At 44.4% G+C, this 20090-nt stretch overlaps 1 protein-coding gene across 5 annotated transcripts in view; it reads left to right on the top strand.

The window, feature by feature from the left end:
* LOC124231562 (rho guanine nucleotide exchange factor TIAM1) overlaps positions 1-20090 on the top strand; it is a 352980-nt gene that overhangs the window by 328780 nt on the left and 4110 nt on the right. For all 5 annotated transcript variants that reach the window (XM_046648352.1, XM_046648354.1, XM_046648350.1 and 2 more), the window contains 7 exons: positions 1179-1358; positions 1450-1568; positions 7341-7449; positions 12502-12560; positions 13087-13189; positions 15932-16019; positions 17942-18114. In XM_046648352.1, the coding sequence (XP_046504308.1) occupies positions 1179-1358; positions 1450-1568; positions 7341-7449; positions 12502-12560; positions 13087-13189; positions 15932-16019; positions 17942-18114 (831 nt within the window). The remainder of the gene's footprint in view (positions 1-1178; positions 1359-1449; positions 1569-7340; positions 7450-12501; positions 12561-13086; positions 13190-15931; positions 16020-17941; positions 18115-20090) is intronic.

Genomic DNA, 20090 nt, shown 5'->3' with positions numbered 1-20090 from the left:
TGGCAGGTACCTCTCTGCTTGTCTGGGGACCCACAACTCCCCAGGGCTGCTTTTCAGCCCAGCTGGGACACAGATAAAGGCTGAGCTCGTGAGGCAAGTGCTGCCTGAGTTACACATGGTCAGATGTGTGTTTCTCTCCGACGTGACTCTGCAGTCCTGGGCAGCAGGGCCTGCCCTACATGTGCTAATAGCTGGTAGCACTGAATTAACATAGAACAGATCTTAAAAGGCATTCGCTGTGGGAGATCCAACCTCGCTCCACTTACCAGAGCTGCAACGTGCTGCTGCTTTTTTTCATATTGCCTTTTCTCACAAGAGGTTCTCCCTGTCATGAAATGCTTGAAAGGTTAGGCAAGCCAGGTTAAGGAGTGTTTTAAAATGTAGATGTTCCTATTATTCAGATATGGCAAGGCCGAGAAATCAGGAGAAGATCGCCATTGGTAAATAGTTTGTTACTTAGTTCCCAAGAGGAGGGGCACACCACGCCATGCAGGGCCGCACGGGGAATCACCAGGATTGGTCAGGAGGCAGAAGAAGCAAGAAAAAAACATGGATAAGAGCCTTTATTGTGGTTTCCACAGGAAGGAACGAGTGAGGCAGGGTCTGCAGGCTCAGGATTGGTTAGTTTGAATGATTTCAGTGGGCTCTGGTGTCGGGGCTGTCCCGAGTTGTCTGGCACCTGGCCCTGTCTTGATTAGGGCAGGAGAATAGTGGCCCAGAGTGTAAGAGCTGGTGGAGGAGAGGTGGGTAGCGGGTGACTCTGGATTGGTTGGTTTCCCTGTGAAAGGCATGCTCCCAGCTAAGTTCTTTACTGTCTCTAGGAATTGGCTAGCCCTGGGAGGGGCAGACTCCCCAGGGTCTTTAAGGCCCCAGATGTGAAAATATCAGAATAAAAACACATTCTTAATACAAGGAGGATAAATAACAGCCCCTGAAAAGTCTGAGTGTGTAGGATTTACAGACCCTGTTATCCTTTAACTCATGGGCCTCCCCCCAGATAAACAATTGACCAACAGGCCCTTGCAGTTGTCCCTCTGACCCCCACTCTCCTTCCCTCCTCCGGCAACCCGCTGTCCGCCAAGTCCTCTGACAAGGCGCCTCAGGATAAGTGAGGGAGATTGTGGGAAGCGAGTCCTTTGGGCGTTCTGCCCAGACAACCTGTATTTAAACTCTTCCAGCCAAGACAGACTCGGCTTTCAAGGCGTTCTTGGATGCCCAGAACCCGAAGCAGCAGCACTCATCCACTCTCGAGTCTTACCTCATCAAGCCCATCCAGAGGATCCTCAAGTACCCACTCCTGCTGAAGGAGCTCTTTGCCCTGACGGATGCAGAGAGCGAGGAGCATTACCACCTGGATGGTAAGCCGTGAGCCCAGGATCTGCCCTCTTGCTCCCGTCTCCCTGGGAGTCCCTAAATCGCCTTTTCATTTCATGACCTGCTTTCTTCCAGTGGCCGTCAAGACTATGAACAAAGTTGCAAGTCATATCAATGAAATGCAGAAAATCCATGAAGAATTTGGGGCTGTGTTCGACCAGCTGATTGCTGAACAGACTGGTGAGAAAAAAGAGGTAAGGACCCCCTTCGTCTCGGAACGCCTGTCAGTAAAGCTGAATTCGACGGGTTGTTTTTTGAAAGGTGTTATTTGTATGTAAAATAGTTGTGAAGCTGTCAGTTTCATTCATGGAACTTTTGTCCTTTATCCAAAGCGACATCGTGAATTTCCTTCCTCGGCTGAATTATTTCTTAATATGAGAAATGTGTTGCTAATTCTCAGCCCTTCACCCTCAGGACCTCTGGTTTTGTTTTGTGTTAAGTGTGAGAACGAACTTCCATTTCTATAACTTAGGCTATTTCTGTAAACACCATTAAAGGCCTAAGCTATATCCCAAGAGCTTAGAATAATAATTGGCATGTAGTATGTACTCGATAAATATCTTTTGAGTCAAAGGTTCAAATGACTCCAAATCATTTTTTTTGAGTCTACCCCAAAACCTACTTAAAAGAAACAGTGACAGGAATAGACATACTTGAGAAAAACTTAAGAGTGAATCATCAGTTGTGCCTGAGTCATTGAGAAGAGCTCATGTGAGTAAAAATGCTGGTAAAACTGAGATGAATCAGAAGGATATGATTTGTAATAATATCCGTCAATGCCTCTGTACATCCTGATTTCGCTGGAATATTGGCCTTGGTTTTGGTTTCTGCCTAAAAAGATAAAAAGGAGAGAAGCTGGGAGGGAATTATGAAGAAAAACACTCTTGCTGTGATTAGGAGGGGTGAAGACAAGCTGGGTGGGGCAAAGCTTGGTTGTTTAGTCTAGATGAGAGAAAATAATAGCCTTATCTTCAGAGGTATAAAGGGTTATTATCCAGGTTTGTTTTTATGTCCTCGTGAAACAAAACAAGTTTTCAGACGGTTAAAATGGACATTTTCATCTGGCACTGAAGTCACAGCCCTTCACAGGTGTAACCTGATCAGGTCAATCTCTCCTACCTTTGGCTATTTCATTACCTACCCTGAGAGTTGAAAAATGGACTACTTTTTATTTATTGAATGATATGTGACAAGAAAGCATCGACATTCATAATAACTTGCTTCTTTCAATAGTGCATCTTTGTGTACTATTTTTGAAAGCATATTTAGTAACAATTAGGGTTCCAAATTGAAAAGTGAAATTTAACTTCTGGTATTTAACAAAAAGAGATAATTTTCAGAAAGAGGTAAAATCGTGACATCTCATATAGATATAAAAGCAAACACGTTTGAAGGAATTTGTTTTACTCATATGATGTGAGGGAACCAGGTAGATATCGTCATGATTCATTGGCAAAGTCAAAATAGCACAGGTGTATATATGAACTGAAGAAATCTTGGGATGGTTTGTAAATGGAGACAAATTGGTTTTCTCACAGCAAGAGGAAGTCAAATAGGTGACTACCGGCCTGCACAGGTTTACATATTTACCGTTACCTTCACTTTGCAAAGAGTTGCAAAGGAGCTCAAAGACAACAAACAGAGTGGAATCTGGTGGCCCGGGGGATCTGCTGTAGAGGGTGCATAGTTTTCCAGGGAACCACAATTTGTTGTTTCTACATCATATTACATGTAGGAGAGCATGAGAATGTTCTCAGTCTGCTTGCTGATACTTAAATCTCTCAGTGTGGAAAAGATGGAGACTGCTACTCGGGATTTCGTTATCATCTCCTTACAAAATTTTTATAAGAAGAAAAACATATTGTGCTTATTAAAGAAAAGGGCAAAATACAGAGAAAGGCAAGAAGAAGAAAAACTACAATCTCAAAACGCAGAACTTACCATTCTTAATGTTTGGGTGTTTGTTTTGATTTAAAAAAATTATATATATGCATATACTTGAATAATTATACTTTGAAATTAATTTTGTACGTCGATTTTTTTATCTTGAGCAAAAAATCATAGTATTTTAAATTATTCAAAAGAATCATCTAAATTACTGTGTAATATTCCTTTGTGTGGCTGAGCAATGGTTTACTTAATTCCTATTGTTAGGCAATTCTCTCAGCTTCATTTACTGGCTACTATGAATACTGTAAACATTTTTGATCATAAGACTTCCCCCATATTTTAGTTTAGTTCATTTTGACAGAAGTGAGTTTTATTGGGTCATAAAAATGAACATTTACATTATATTTCGTTAATTTTTTCATTATATGCCAAATTAATTTTTAGATTTTAATGATCTTGAGAACTAAGGACCATTATTACTAAAGACTAGGAGGTGATATGGATAGTGGATTACGAAGAATTTAGAAAAAAAGATGAATATGATTCAAAAATCAGAGACGGTAAAGGGAAATATGGCTTTGGTGAAACTGCCTCTCCTCTAAAATGAAATTCTGACAATCAAGTAAGAAATCTTCCCAGCAAGGATCAAAGAGATACAGTGCTATACAAAGAAGTCTCTTGTGAGCTGAGATTTTGTAAAAAGAAATGTGGGAAAGATGGAAGCAGGGACATTTGACTGCACACCCATATTAAAGCCAGCCCCGGTGGCCCAGTGGTTAAGATTTGCTGCTCTCCCTATTGTGGCCCAGGTTCATTTCCCGGTTAGGGAACCTCCCCACCATCTGTCAATTGTCAGACTGTGGCGGTTGCGTGTTGCTGTGATGCTGAAAGCTCTGCCACTGATATTTCAAATACTAGCAGGGTCCACCCATGTGGACAGGTTTCAGCGGAGCTTCCAGACTAGACAGACTAAGAAGAAGGACCTGGCCACCCACTTCTGAAAAAATTGGCCATGAAAACCCTATGAATAGCAGCAGGGCATTGTCTGATAGCGCCAGAAGGTTAGAGGATGGCACAAAAAGACCGGGCAGGCTTCCACTCTATTGTCTACAGGGTCACTAGAAGTTGGAATCAACTTGGTAGCACTAACAGCAAACAATCAGTATTCAAGAGTAGGAAAATCCTATATCAGTATTGGGACGTCCGAACTCCAGAAAATTTAAGGCTTGGAAAAGATGCCAAAGACAGCAACAAAAGATTATGTTTTAGCAGGAGAAGAAGAAGAAAGAAATAGGCCCCCAAAGGGGGCCAGAGGTATAATAGCCAAAGACGGTTGATTACTTAAGTTCCATTTGATCTTTTTTTCCCTCATTGAGGAGGATGGTGTTCAAACTGAAAAGGATGGAGTGGTCTTGATTTGACAAAAATAAAACCCTAGGGAGAAGGGTGCTGGGGAAATAGCATGCTCTGTGCCAAGACCAGTTACAGTGCCACAGTATTACTTGCAGTGTTGGAACAACCCTGGAAACTTAGACAGGCAGGCAATTGGAGGTTCATAAGTTATGTCCTAATTTCACAGAGGTGATTTCTGATCATTGTAGTTCCCTTTGAATGGCAATATCTAGTAAAAACCCACGATGGATTTATGAATGAACAGCTCAGAGTAGGAACATTGATCGGTATCTGCTGGTAATGGTAGGTCTCTATTGAAATGGTAACATTCCAGGGTCCCAGGATACCTGATCCTGTCACCAGCCAACTTTCCTCAGGAGGTCCCTGGGGGGAAATTTATTCACAGAGAACAAAACTGGCCAAGAAATATTTTATGATGAAGCTGGACCCTCAGCCTCCTACCCCATGTTAAACTCTGAGGCATTGGGTTGGGCCACATAGACCATCCCCTTGGCTGAGGTAAGAGGAAGAAAAGGCCAAAGAGGGCATTTCTCCTTAGAGGAAGGGCCCCAACAACCTGGCTCAGCAGGGCATCCCAGTCCTTGTTAGGGTGGACGGCTCTCAGCAGACCTCAGTCCTGGGGTTTGGGTGGAAGATTCAGAAGGGGACCAATGAGAGGCCATGGGAGAGAGCGTTGGCCTGAGGGAGCAGCCCTGACCCCGTTAATACATTTGCTGTGTGGAAACTTGTCAAAAGAGAGAAACTCCGTGTGCACTGGGACTGTATGAGCCCGTTTCTACCTGGTAACAAACAACTCAAAATCTTAGTGTTCACCACAATAAACGTTTATTTCACGCATAGGTGTATAGGTCAGCTGAACTTTGGCTTCTTGTGTGAGCTCCAGAGCTTAGGGCTCAGTGTGCTCCACGTCTCTTCCTTCTAGGATCCAGGAAGCAGCAATGGCTGTCTTGGGCACGTCCTTTCTGTTCTTGGAAGGTGGAAGCTCAAGAGGGTTGGTGAAAACTTGTTATGCCAAGTCCATGACCCAACCCACATGGCCAAGCCCAAAGTCACTGGAGCTGTGCGTAGCCTAGTGGGAGGCACCAGAAATACACGTGGCAGAGGTGCAGATAGATAATTCTATTAGAGGGAGGAAGTAGAGTTTGGACAATGACCTACCCCAGTGACCTTTAATCACTTTTAAAGACATACCCCCCAAGACTGTGGCCCAGAATGGTACCCGGGAATTTGACTTATGAGTATAACCACTCTTCTACTGTGTGGGTGTTTGGGGCAGGGGTAGTGGAGCTTGTATAGTTCCCTTAGGGGATGCTGTCCTGGGGGTTTGATGGACTAGTTACTTAATATGTACAAAGTAATACAATTGCTTACATTTTTTTTTTACCCTTGACTCTGTTAATATAACATAACTCAATAATAATTAGAGTAATTATTATTATAATGATCCCAGTCATTGTAGTGGCAATAATACCACTGTATTCTGTGCTGCTGGAGCCACATCTCCAGCACCGTGGCCTGGTTTGATGACTCAAGAAGGGCAATGCCAAATGGCACTGTGTTCGGCGGAGGCCAGATCAGTTGCTGCTGCGTCCAGAAACCCAGTCAGATCAGCAGCAGCAAAATAAACCAGAGCCATTCATCCTCGAGAGGCTCAACATCAAGTTTTGAAGTATTGGAAATGCTGCCTTGAGCATTTCGAGGGACTCGGACTTGGTTTCTGTGGCTGCAGAGAGTGGAATCGGGAGGCCAGTGGGGCAGTGCATCAGGGGGGATGTTTGAGGAAGAACCTCCCAGCAGTTTGTTGTGTTTACCCATGGGATGGATCATAGCTCTGGTTGTTGCAAAGTCTTGTCCTTTGATGTGTTCTCTTGTTCAAGAGTCCAGATGATCTGCCCACCTATGATTAGGCTGCTGAGTGGGTGGGATGCTGGGATTTTGATGCACTTGGAAATGGGCCAAGGACTCCACTAAGAAGGTGGATGTAACTATTGTCAGGTGTAAACCCTGGCTACTGGCGGAATCTCTGCATCCCTGGTCTGGATTGCTCTACAAGAAGGGGAACTTGTCTGTGTGAGTTCGTTTAGCATTTGGCCTTCAGGGGCGTATGACTCATGCGGAAATCCTCAAGATTTCTGAGGATCCAGAGCTCCCGCTGCCCGAGCTTCAAGGGCAGTCCTCAGACTCTTCAGCTGGCTTCTCTCTTCCTCCTTTAAAGTGAAATGAAATCTTCTTTAAAATGAGGTGGAAGAAGAAGAAATAATTGGTTCCACTGCTTCCTAGTAGACCCTGGCTCCAAGGGGATTTAAACCCAAAGGTGGAAATGTCTGCAATTTTCTGGGATGGGTCTTTGTCGTTGACGGTCGCTCGTCTCTGCTTGGGAGACTCTCTATTTGAACACAAAACATTGCCAATTTGGTAGATCGGTTTTGACAGATTTGCTGCGTGTGAATTTCAGAACCCTGGTTTGTACCTTTTTGCCACCTTATTCTTCAAATTCTCGTGGGTAATCGCAGGATAAAGAAAAAAAAAAGATAACCAAATGTTTTTAGACACAGTATTTTCAGGAAGTAGAATTGACATAAGCCTGCCAGATTTTAAAACGTCATGAAAATGTGAGTGTTTCCAATGCCACCTGGTAAGATTTCCCTGTCGCTGGTTTTCAGGTTGCAGACCTGAGCATGGGGGACCTGCTTTTGCACACCACCGTCATATGGCCAAACCCGCCAGCCTCGCTGGGAAAGTGGAAAAAGGAACCAGAACTGGCAGCTTTTGGTATGTATCAGAAGAATGTTGGGGGTTAGGGGGCAGGGGGTAGATAGAGAGGGAGGCTGGCTTATTTTTCTAAATAAGGGCATTTCTTTTCCGAGGCACAATTTATTAAAATGAAGTTAATTGCAGTCATCTGCATTGTTCCTCCTGCTGTGGCCACCAACATGTCGCAAATACTAAATTAAAGCTTCCAGCTAAGTGTGGCCACCAGCTCCGTGGCAGGGAGGGAATGGCTGTGCTCAAGTCTACCCCAGGTATAAACACACAGGCAGGAAAAGACTTTCTTTTTTTTAATGCTGCTGCTGCTGCTCTGAAGATCTTTTCAAAATAATGGGTTAGGGACCAGCCCGTGGCCGAGTGTTTGGGTTTGCCCGCTCTGCTGCAGTGGCCCAGGGCTTCGCTGGTTCGGATCCTGGGCACAGACATGGCACCGCTCATCAGGCCGTGCTGGGGCAGCGTCCCATGTGCCACAGCTAGAAGGACTCACAACTAAAAACAAAATATGCAACTACATACTGGGGGGCTTTAGGGAGAAAAAGGAAAGCTAAAATCTTAAAAAATAAAATAAAATAAAAAATAATGGGTTAATAATAAACCAAGGAAAAACAAAAACCAAAGACAAAACTATCTGTTTCTGAGACCCCCCAAACGCTAGGTCTTTTATTCTCTCCCTGACTCTGTGTTGCTGTGTGTGATGCTGGGATCAGGACATTGGTTATCAGCTGACCTCTTGTGGCGACACTGGGGTGGCTCCATCAGTTGTGAGGTACTTCTCAAACTCATCTTGACTCATAGGAGCAAAAGTAGAGATGCTTGTGAGTGATTTATTTTTCAATAAACTAGTTCAGATGGATGCAGTTGCTGCAATTAGACATCTTATGTGGTTGTATTGTAATATGGTTTTTGAGAGAGAAAAACATGCGTTAGCATGCTGGGAATTGTGCATAATTCAGGAAATATGGCTGTCATTGCCTTGTAAATGCTTGTGTGGCATGCAGAGTTGTCCCCGAGTATAAAACCATCAAGTTCATGCTTCTGTTTTGTGTGGGGTTATTCCCTAGCCTCCCCCTAGAAGATTCATGGGTAGGACAAAATATAAAGGAAATCTAGTATTTCCTTTCTCTTACCTTATTTTTCTGGGGGCGGGGGAGGGAAGGTGGTGTTGATTACTGCTGCTTTAACTGAATTCGTTTTTTTCCTCCATGATGTGAACAAGGGATTCCCGGGTGGGACATCCTAGTGATATTAAAATCAGAGTGTTAGGGGCTAGCCCGGTGGTGCAGCGGTTAAGTTCGCATGTTGTGCTTTGGCAGCCTGGAGTTCGCTGATTTGGATCCTGGGTGAGGACCTACGCACCGCTTGGCAAGCCATGCTTGCCATACATGTATGCTCTACATACAAAGTAGAGGAAGATGGGCACAGATGTTAGCTCAGAGCCAGTCTTCTTCAGCAAAAAAGAGGAGGATGGGCAACAGATATTAGCTCAGGGCTAATATTCCTCAAAAAAAAAAAAAATCAGGGTGTTAAATACAAAAACTTTTTGGACTTCCTCTTTCGGTCACTCAGCCTTCATTGAGAAACTTAGCGACATTCCTAAAATTTTCAAAGAGCCACTGTAGCTATTGAGGCCATTTCATTCAAAATAACAAAGGAGGGCCAGCCCTGGTGGTCTAGTGGTTCAGTTCGGTGGGCTCCGCTTCAGGGACTGGGTTCATTCCCCAGATGCAGACCTACACCACTCGGTTAGCCACCATGCTGTTCTGGCAGCTCACATACTAAGAAACAGAGGAAGATTGGCACGGATGTTAGCTCAGGGCGAATCCTCTTCAGAAGAAAAATAACGAAGGAGCAAAAAAGTGTGCAGGAAAAACGTGGGACTGAATCTTATATATGAAGGAGTCTTGGGGTATCTTAGCATGTTGATAGTTTGTGATAGGGTGGCTGTTTTTGGCAGGGGTTGGATAGTATTTATTTTCTTTTCCACGTTACCAGTTGTGTTTCTTATATTGCGATTTCCTCTTGGAAAGGTCTGGGAGCTTCCTCATGCTTCTTGGCAGGTCACTTATGGATGTAGGATTCTGCAATAAATGACCCAAACCATCTGTCTACCTGTTTCTGATGCTGGGCTACAGATGAACAATTCCGGAGTTCAACTTTGGGACTTTTCACGACTATCTCCTGAATTTTACAGATTTCTTGTAGTTAGAAATAAACATATCTAGAATAAGAAAATAATTTAAGTAGGAAAAAGTAGGGGTTGGCAAACTTTGTCCGTAAAAGGCCACATAGTAGATATTTTAGGCTCACGGGCTGAGAGGCCACATGTAGCCAAAGGCAGCCATAGACAATACGTAAATGAATGAACATCTGTATCGTCAGGCTGTACCAAACAGGTGGCGGGCCCTAGTTTGCCAATCTGTGGTAGAAAAGATTCCAAAAAGGGGCTGGCCCCGTGGCCGAGTGGTTAAGTTTGCACACTCTGCTTCAGCGGCCCAGGGTTTCGCTGCTTCGGATCCCGGGCACTGACATGGCACTGCTCATCAGGCCATGCTGAGGCAGCATCCCACATGCCACAACTAGAAGGACCCAGAACTGAAAAATACAGAGCTGTGTACCGGGGGGCTTTGGGAGAGAAAAGAAAAATAAAATCTTAAAAAAAAAAGTTCCAGAAAGTGCCAGTTTCGAGGTTTGAGGCTCTAGGTGCCACTTGCTGCCCAGGCTCAGATGGGGGACAATGCATGTGTTTCCCTCTGCATCATGCGTTGTTTACCAGAGGGAGGTGTGGGGTACGTGGCTTTCCCAGAAGGAGCCCGGGACCCCTGTCCTGGGTGTGAATGGAAGCTGCATCCCCAGCCCTGGGGATCACACTGCCAGCAAACTCCACAGGGGCCACGGTTAGCAAGATGAAAGCTTCCCGAGGCGGTGTGATAGGAGGCAAACGCATTATTATTCTGAATCTCCAGAGTAACAAGGTAAAGAAGGGGGAAGGATTAAAATGAGGATTGTGAGTCAGGGCAGACTGTCTTCATCATAAGGAGCTTATGTGTGGCTTCCTAGTCCTTAAAGGCGATGTGGTTGGCAGTTTCGGCGTGATTGCAAGGAGCAAGGCAGAACTAACAGAGCCTTGGAAATGCGTCCTGAAATAGGGAAGGGTTGCTGGGAGGGAAGTAGATGAATTACTAAGGAACAGGCAGCTTTGGGGTTAAATTGCGGTTGTCTTTTGTTTCAGTTTAAACTTCTAATCTCAGGAAACAGTGCCGCTGGCTCCTGAAACTGAAGTTGACCTGCTGCCAACCCAGCACCTTGGTGCTTTACTCCCAGGACGGCTAATGTGTCCTGAATGTTGGCGATCATCACCTTTAAAAGAAAAAAAGAAATAGCTTGTCTAGGCTTCTTCCTTGAAGGGCGTTAGATGTTCCCCTTTTGGGGTACAGAGAGGGTGCTTTAGGCAGGCGAGGGTAGCCAGGAGTTTTGGAGATCAAGGCTATGTCTAAAGGGATTGGGCGACACACGGAGTCAGTTGAGCGAAGGTAGCACCAAAGATCAGGGAGGGTTTAAGGCAGAGGTGTTCATAGCCCAGGCTGAGGTTCACTCTGGCCCTACCAGTGTGATCCAAGATGGTTGAGGCTGAGGTAAGCTGAGGCAGGCCAGTAGCCTTCTTAAAGCCATGGCAGCCACCCCATTGAGCTGTGGTTCCAGTGATGTGGTGGGTCTTTAGAGACTAAGATCAGTGGTCATCTTCTCCTGGGGTGGAGCTCTGTCGCTTTTTAAAGAGATCTGCTATCCAGGCCACTCTGATTTCTGAAGACTTTATGGTGAGAACGGAGGGCCTCTCAGGTGCTGGGGCTCAGCCTTCATGCAGAGCTCGTGTGACCTCCTTGGGTCAGTGGGAACCTCTGAGCGGGAACCTCCCAGTCTGGCCTCTGGGATTCTTGAGGAGTTGAGTATTGTGACATGTGAAGAGCTAGGGGCAGTCCAGACCCAGTGGCTGGAATTGATTTCTTTGCCTTGGGGTTCACTTTCCTGCTGTGAGGATTTGAGTGATCCTCCACAAAGGGGAGACCAACCCATCGGAAGTAAGATAGAGAATGAATGAGATACTTCGGGTTGGTCTCCGGGGGGCCTGGGAGCCTCGGGGCCCATCCCTGAGAATTCTCTGAACCTTCGTTCCCTTTGTAATTCTCTGTCTGGGACACTAGGCGAGCCCCCTCCAGCTGCTCTGTGCCAGACCGGGTCCCTGCTGTGTCTTGGGGTCAGAGAGTGAAGGAAGATGGGGACCTTGATAACAGAGACCCAAGGATGGGCCGGAGTCACCCTTCCGGTCCTCCTGGTCACCAATTCTTTCCCCTCTAGGAGTCAGAATCATTGAGTGTTAAATGTACTTGGCATTGTGTAAGGAATTCTGTGGAAGATTACACATAGTTCCATGGGATCTCCCCGCCCCCTCAAAGAGTATGAGAATGACACTACCTCTTCCTGCTCCTTCAAACCTCACTGTGATTCAGCCTGTTTGGAAGACGTAGAATTGCATTCTACTTCCTAAACTAATTTTCATTTCTTCAGGTCAAAAAGATGAGTTATATTTCCTGAATTATGAACACTCTTCTGTCTATAATATTAGCTTAAGTTAAATAAACATAAATCACCTTAGGCAATTGTATTATTATTATTATTATTAAAGACGTTTGTATTATTCCTCTAGCTGCTGAACTGGTAAATTTTGGTCAATAGGTTATCAGCTGAAGTTTTAAACTTGAAATGATAGCATAGTTAAAATATTATAGTTTAACCAAAAGTTTCCAGTGGGGTGTGGGGTGGGGATATTTCCATGTATTGAGGTTTTCTATGTTTATTTTGAACTTGGGGAATTTTCTCTCAATAGGCTTTTGAGTTTCTCTGATGTGATGAGTGAATGGAAGGTGGAGTGGGAGTTGGGTACGTGGGGTCTCGCCATCCTCTTCGTAACCGTAGTGTTCATCACCACAAGTTATTGAAGTTAGGGGGAAATCCCCATGCATTCTGTGCCATAACCACCTTTCTTGAATTTTTTTCCAGTCTTCAAAACTGCCGTGGTCCTTGTGTATAAAGATGGTTCCAAACAGAAGAAGAAACTTGTAAGACTTCTTACTTTACCCCATAGTTTGAAAGTGTCTCCCTTTCTATGTGTTTCTCCGTTCTGTCTGTGTAATTATAATTCTGCACCTTTGTCAGCCACTAGCCTCTTAGGATTTTTTTTTTAAGTATTACTAAGGACTTGAGGAAGTTGCCCATCCTGCCTTCATCTCAGGCAGGTCATATTTAGAGCGTGAAAGTGAATAAATAGCTCGTGGGCCTACCGTGGCTAGAATTTTCCTGACGCTCTTTTTTCCTTTCCTTGTTCTTCTTGCTTTGGGATCCCCCTTCTCCTCTTTCCTGTGTCTCTCTTTCACCTGGATTTGGTTTGCACATTCATCTCCACACCCTCAGCCTGTTTATCACATGGCCTCTCACCTTCTGCGGGGTGAACAGAAGTGCAGGTGGGGGTGAAGTTCCTCCAGACGAGCTCTGGGGGGTCCCATGTCACTGGTTTAGAAGATCTTGGGGTCTGATCCAGGCTAGAGCAGATGATTCTCATGCATCTGATTCCTTTCCTTCCTGCAGGTAGGATCTCACAGGCTTTCAATTTACGAGGACTGGGACCCCTTCCGATTTCGACACATGATCCCTACTGAAGCTCTGCAGGTTCGAGCCTTGGCCAGTGCAGGTAAACTCTGAGACGTGCTGGGTGCGTGTTACAGATGTGTGTATGAGCCGTCTGTCTGAATCCGCGCTCTTGGTCTAACCACCACACCATATGCTTAACTCTTCTCTTCCCTCAGTCTCTCCATTGCCTCTTACCACTTATTAAATATTTGAATGAATGAATGAAGGAATTGCATGAATCAATGAACTGAGTGAATGGATATAATGCCTTCAATATCATTCCAAGGAATTCTAGTTATTCTGTTACATATATTAATAATATTACAGTAACTAACATCTGAGTAGCAACGAGTCTTGTACTTCTGGAAAGAATCCTTGAGACCAAGAGCAGACAAAACCCACATAAATAACTCACTTGCCTTTTAACCAGGAGACCCCAAAAGACCACTAAAAGCACAAAAAAGCCATTGAATAAGTTTTTTTTCCTAAAACATTATAAATCTTTATCTTTGTATCAGTGTGAAGACTTTTGAAATGTCAGTTCTTTTTCTGTGATCCAAATAGCAGTGAAGCAAGTTGTTGGGGAGCGATGAATATACTTGATAATAGAATTAGGTGATGCTTTAGGCACATAAGAAGAGAAGTGAATGGCAGCAGCATATTGACTAAGAAAAACAATGTTTCTGTGACTCCGAGGCCCTATCCAGGGCTTCATTTGATGCCATTCTAGGGAGACGCTATCAGCACTGACTCTCCTGGGCACACCCTGGAAGGACCACCTTTGGGGGTCAAGTGGAAACTCTTCAGCACACCTGTTCTCTGTCCTGGTTGGGCAGCAGGTGCAGCTGCCTGGTAGTAAAGAGAGGCTCTGGAAGTGGACCTCCGCAGGTGCACGATAGATCTGTATTTCTATTTCATGCTTCTGATGTGGGCATTAAATTCTTGGTCACCAATTGGTGTTGCTCATCCAATCCCTGGTTCCACTTGTTGTCACGTCCATGAACCATAAAATTGGCTCTGATCCTGGTAAAACCAACTCCTTCTAGTCTAGTGTCATGAGGTAAACCCTCTTGTAATGTTTGGCAAACCTTCAATGATTCACCCAAATTAAGCTAGATGCTGCTTCCTTCACAGTTGTTAGGCCTTGCAGTAGGAAAACTCACATGCAAAAACCACGTCAGATAAATGTATTTGGGATGATTATTTGCTTTAAGAAGATTTCTCAGGGCCAGCCCTGTGGCATAGTGGTTAAGTTTGCACACACTGCTTCAGCGACTTGGGGTTCTCAGGTCCATATCCTGGGCAAGGACCTACACAGCTCCTCAAGCCATGCTGTGGCAGCATCCCACATGCAAAATAGAGGAAGATAGGGACAGTTGTTAGGTCAGGGACAGCCTTCCTCAGGCAAAAAGAAGAGGATTGGCAACAGATATTAGCTCAGGGCCAATCTTCCTTAGCAAAAAAGAAAAAGAGAGAGAGAGAGGTTTCTCTCTAACTTTCCAGCACAGAGACTTACCCTCGTGCCTTTTCACTTATGCTTTGATTTGCAAAATTGATTTACTTGTGAATTTGCAGGAACCTATAAATTGTAGGTCTAGAAACAGCGATAATAGCATCTTGTGGTTTGGGCGCATAAGTACTAACATTGTCTTTGCAGTCTTAGGTTGTGAATTATGTAGTTCATATGTTTCCTTCTGCCTGGTTTATGAATGGGGAAACATATTTATAGCAAACCTTTCAGCCAGGATTTTTGGCTTCATTGAGGACTCAGGACATAAAGACTTTACATTTTGAAAACAGAGCCATCCTTGTGATATGACATTCCATTCTCACACTTTATTTTTCATTCAAATCAAGTTTAGAACCATCAAGATCAAAGCTTATTTTAGTGGAGTTACAAAGACTAGCCAACGTGTCCCTCACTGTGAAATACATTCCAGTGGGTTTGAGAATCAGAACGTGGAATTTATAGATTTTTATCTAAGTGTGGGAAAGCTTGTGAAACTTCCTACAAGTGGGTCCTGGTTGGGGTTAAGGAATGTGGGCACAATGAGGGTTGTGATCAGGGATCTGAACCACTGCATAAGGATGGGACCTCACCATGTGCAGACTCAATGTTGCAGCGGATTATTCATTTTACACTTGATTCATGACTTTAATATAGTATCACAAGGCTTATAAAATAACAGAATAATGTGGTGTTGCAAGCTAGGTATTGCAAGGCTTAGAAATTAAAAAATAACAAAAGATAACTGTTGCTCTGTTTCTCAGTGTACTGTTTTTGCCTCACTCTGGGTGGGCACTGTGGGAGGGCTGGGGAAGAGGAGCCGCATTTGTTTCCAGCGACTAGGCCTGGTCGCTCCCCTGGAAGCCTCCCCTAGCAGATGGCTAGGACCTGCCTCATTATGTCACTGGCTTGGTTTGAAATCTGCCTTGGATCTTGGGCTCTGTCTTGTCCAACTGGTACCAGAACAGCTAATCACGTAATTGAAAGGTCAGCCAAATGGACTATGCGGCTAAAAGGGTCAGTTCTGTAATCAATGTGATTGACTGATTCTCCTTTTAGACCATCTAGAAGGAGATCTTAATAACTGGAAATTTCCCAAGCATTCCTTCCCTTAGCGCCCGTTAAGCTTTAGAACACTTCGTCTCTTTAGATCACGGGATCGCGGTGAAGTTCCTTTGGTCTTCTGCTGCTCTGCACTCTTTAATCTTCCACCAAAGCGTGGGAAATGCTTTTGTCAAAATGCAAATAAATCCCGTTGAAACATACCCTAATTCATGCTTGTTTTAATTTATCCAGATGCGGAGGCAAATGCTGTGTGTGAAATTGTCCACGTGAAATCGGAGTCTGAAGGGAGGCCAGAGAGGGTCTTCCACCTGTGCTGCAGGTGAGCCTGGAGGCGAGAAGTGCAGGCTGTGCTGCCAGAGGGAAGGAACGTGACTGTCCTTGGTGTCCCCAACCCCGCTCTGGGGTCTACAGACTAGCCTGTGCCTCCCTAGATGCTACATGCTTTTTCTTGTACATTTGAGAAATTACTTAACACTTGCTAAATAACAGTAATTGGATTAAGGAAACTAATTTTATTAGGGAAAAGACACCACCTGGTTAACTTTATATCTTTCTAGAAGGAAATAGGAATTTTCATGTATATTCAATGTTCAACTGAGGGCTTTCTTCCCATATTTACATTCGGTCGATTAGGACAGGATAGTTTTATCATCTTTTGTTTTGGTGTCTGGATACGTTGTTTGTTGATACTGTAGCATCTCTGAGATGTGCAGATGGAGAGTCACCTGGAGGAGGTGAGAGTGGGTGCAGGTGTTACTGGGCTTCCTCATCTTATGGGGAAACTTCAACCTAGGGAGGTTGGTACAAGTTGCTCAGGTTACCTACAGATCTTGAGTGGCAGCTGAACTTAGAATGTGGCTTCTACGTGTTTCATCTTGTTCTTTCCCTCCCCCCTCTGCCTCCACCTCCTCCTCCTCCATGAGAAGTTGAGGTCTTCTCTCAAAGCAGCCAATTCTCTCTCTCTTTTGTTTTTTTTTTTTGGCCTAAAAATATCAAGAGGGATGGTCCCAATAGCTGGTATTCTGATGCATTTGGCTTTAAGTACGATCTGTACTCAACTCTGCTTTCATTTAACCATAGGTACTCGGTCATTTGCCCGATACTTACCCAGTACCCCACACCATGAATAGTAGTATGCTGAGTTGCCCACAAAAAATCGAACAGAATCGATAGTATTATGATGATTAGCAATATTTTATAATGCTCTTGCTAGTGTCGTAAGAGGCACGTTTACCAAGATGAACTGTGCTGAGCACCTCACATGCGTCATTTCATTTTAGTCAGGCTGAGGTACTGTGTTATTCCGCTTTACAAATGGGACCAGCGCTCTCAAAGAGATTACTTTACCTGAGACCTTATAGCAAATGGACACTGAGTTCAAACTCAGGTGGGTTTGACTTCAAAGCCCATGTTTTGGGTTCCTACATCACCACCCTGTGTTGGGTGACAGGGATCAATGAAGGCAGATCCCAGGAAGCCGTCAGGACTAGAATTGAATTTTTTTTTCAAATAATCCACATATGGTTTGAGCACCATTGTTACCATCTATTTAGGCTAATCTATTTGTGATTTTGTGGGTTAAGTTCACGGGGTCCAGTGAGCCTGCCCCTAGAGATACCATATTCCTTGTTAATAAGGAATACCGGATAAAATGTACCTGGGTAAAAATATTGAGAACTTAAAAAAAATAACTCTTACCTGGGAAGTACTTTTTATTATGGGAATTAGGACTTCGGAAGAGTTTTCACTTCTTAACAATGTAGCCTTATTATTTACATGTTGAAATGGGTCATGGGAAGAGTTGATATTTCACAGCGGGCCAACTTTAGGGGAAACTGAGGACATTAGGACATCTTCTTTGGTAGCTCCGCAGAACTGCAGGAATCTTGGGGTTCATTTGTCTGCGAAAACATTTTAGAACAAAAGGCTCTGCCTTAAGTGCCAAGGGCAGAATTTGGCAACTTCTTGGCGCTAAATCCGTCTCTGCATCAATCCATTCATCAATGGGCTGCTCTGTTCCAAGTTGACTGCAGGAGATGAATCACAAAACATCAAGGGAAAGGAGTGCGTGTTCTCTGTCCCCAGTGATGACAACGCGACTAGGTATAGAAATTAGAGTCCTGGCCTCCCTCTTTAACCTTTGGTCCTCAGGGATATTTGTTCAGCGGGCCCTGATAACATTAGCAGTTCCTGGTGTGTTAAGTACTGTTTTCCTAACACGTGTAAATCTTCTTCTCATAGCTCCCCAGAGAGCCGGAAGGATTTCCTGAAGGCCGTGCATTCGATCCTACGTGATAAGCACAGAAGACAGCTCCTCAAAACCGAAAGCCTTCCCTCGTCCCAGCAATATGTCCCTTTTGGAGGAAAAAGACTGTGTGCACTGAAGGGGGCCAGGCCAGCCATGAGCAGGGCAGGTACTGTGGGGATTCAGACGTTCAAAATCCCTGTCACCCCGACTCCACTGTAGACCTCAGTGAGCTTGACCGCCTTGTTGAGCAAGAATGAGATGTGGCCTCGTGGGGCTAATGTACGAGAGTGTGGTTCTTCCCTGGCGTGAGGTTCCTTGCCCTTGCCTCCTTCCCAGTGGCCCCCTGGGGATCCGCCCTTCCTCTCCTCCTCTCACCCTCCCTCCAGCTTTCCCTTTGCTGCCCTCCTCCTTGTGGCTGGTGAGCTCCTCTCTCATTCGCCAAGCCAGGAAGTGAGCGCATTCTCTTTCTGGAGGGGCTGTCTTGGCCTGCTTGCAGAATGAGAGTCGCTGCTTTGCATGACAGCTGGCTTTGTCTAGCAAAAAGCAGAGTGTCATGTCTCAGCCAGGTCACAGTCCACCATTCTGAGAACACGGTGACTTTGTGATCCAGAAACACAGCGCTGCCTGTTCTCAGTGAGGATTCCATGTTTGGTGGCCCAGGTGACACGTCAGATTTTTACCCACACCTTGTGCCTGCAGCTTAATTTTTAGCTTCAGTGTTAATTTGGGGGAGCTTTGAGCTGCTATTGGAAAAGAGGAATCTAGAGTCTAAATGGTCCCAGAGTAAACATTCTTTTAGGACTTACTCCACACCTTGGAGCAGTGAGCAAGGAAGGTCAGTACTACCACTTGTAAATGGCAGTGAAATATATCTAGGAAGAAAGATTTTCATAACACTTAGGTGTTGATGACATCAAGATATTAACTTTTTTATCACTTCTTTCTTAAGAGGCAGTCCAGAATTTTGCAGGAAAAGAGGCTTCCTTTGCATTTGCCAGGAAGGTTTTTGACCTCTGTCCCAATTACCTTTCCTCCTGTTCTTAATTGTGTTGAAGGGGCGTGTACAGAACTGTGAATGGTGGACGGTTTTCATAGACATAACACACATAGCTTGACATGAGATGTTACACGGATTAAGCACCTTAAGTTTAGCTAATGTTAGGGGATTAGTTATCTTGCATCTATTCTTCAATCCATTGATAAGTGTTTATTGAAAACCTCGTGTGGTGAACACCCAGCACTCTCCTGGGCTCTCCACGTCTGCTAAGAGTCTTGCATACCTCAGTATCCGCAATTTCTCATCAAGTCCTCATATAAGAGCCCTTTCCTGAACCCTTTCGTGCTCACGATAGAGAATTTCACCTTGGAATTGTCTCACCTGCTCCTTTTACTTGCCGGGGAATGTTTGATTAGGATTGGAACTGTGTGTCCCAACCTTGGGAAACCTGCCAGTCGTTGGCCGGGTTTCATTTGTTAATCAATGAACCTGAATCTAGAGCTGCATTTCCCTTGAAACAGAGCATTTGTAGTCTCGAGGACACTCAGAAGTTTTCCTGCTGAGATCCCTTTGGAAAGAAAACAAAACCAACCCACAACCTCAGCCATCGCCTTGAATACCAAGGAAAACCTTGATGTCATAGCCTGTTGACTTTGGCTGACTAGAAGATTTTCTGCCTCATGGCTTATTTTTGGCTAAAGAAAGTCTTTATCACTCTGCTTTTGAAGCTCCTCACTGTTATCAGGATCTTCATGATAGATGATTTAAAAATGATGTTTGAATGGGTCATTATAGCACTAGCTGGTCAGTCTTAACAATGAACAGTGGAAATACTCAAATCAAAGATTGTCTCCCTCAACCCAATAAGGCTGCTGGGTTAGGTGTCCTTTTAATAAAGTTAGATACTCATGCTTCATTTTGCATTGTCATTATACCCCAGGTAGTTTACTTCTCCTATAAATAAAGGAGCCAAATATTCTGCATCGGTACTCAGTCTAAAAGTGCTGTACATCTGCCAATAACCCAAGTAAAAATTTTTTTGTGTGTTCCAACATTTTCATAGGAAAATTTTCACACATCTAGAACAGCTGAAAGAATTGTACACATTCATACCTACCATCTATATCTATAATTGGTATTTTTTA

Source organism: Equus quagga, chromosome 21 (genome assembly GCF_021613505.1).
Source record: "Equus quagga isolate Etosha38 chromosome 21, UCLA_HA_Equagga_1.0, whole genome shotgun sequence".
Taxonomy (NCBI): domain Eukaryota; kingdom Metazoa; phylum Chordata; class Mammalia; order Perissodactyla; family Equidae; genus Equus; species Equus quagga.
This window is presented reverse-complemented; position numbering and strand designations above follow the sequence as displayed.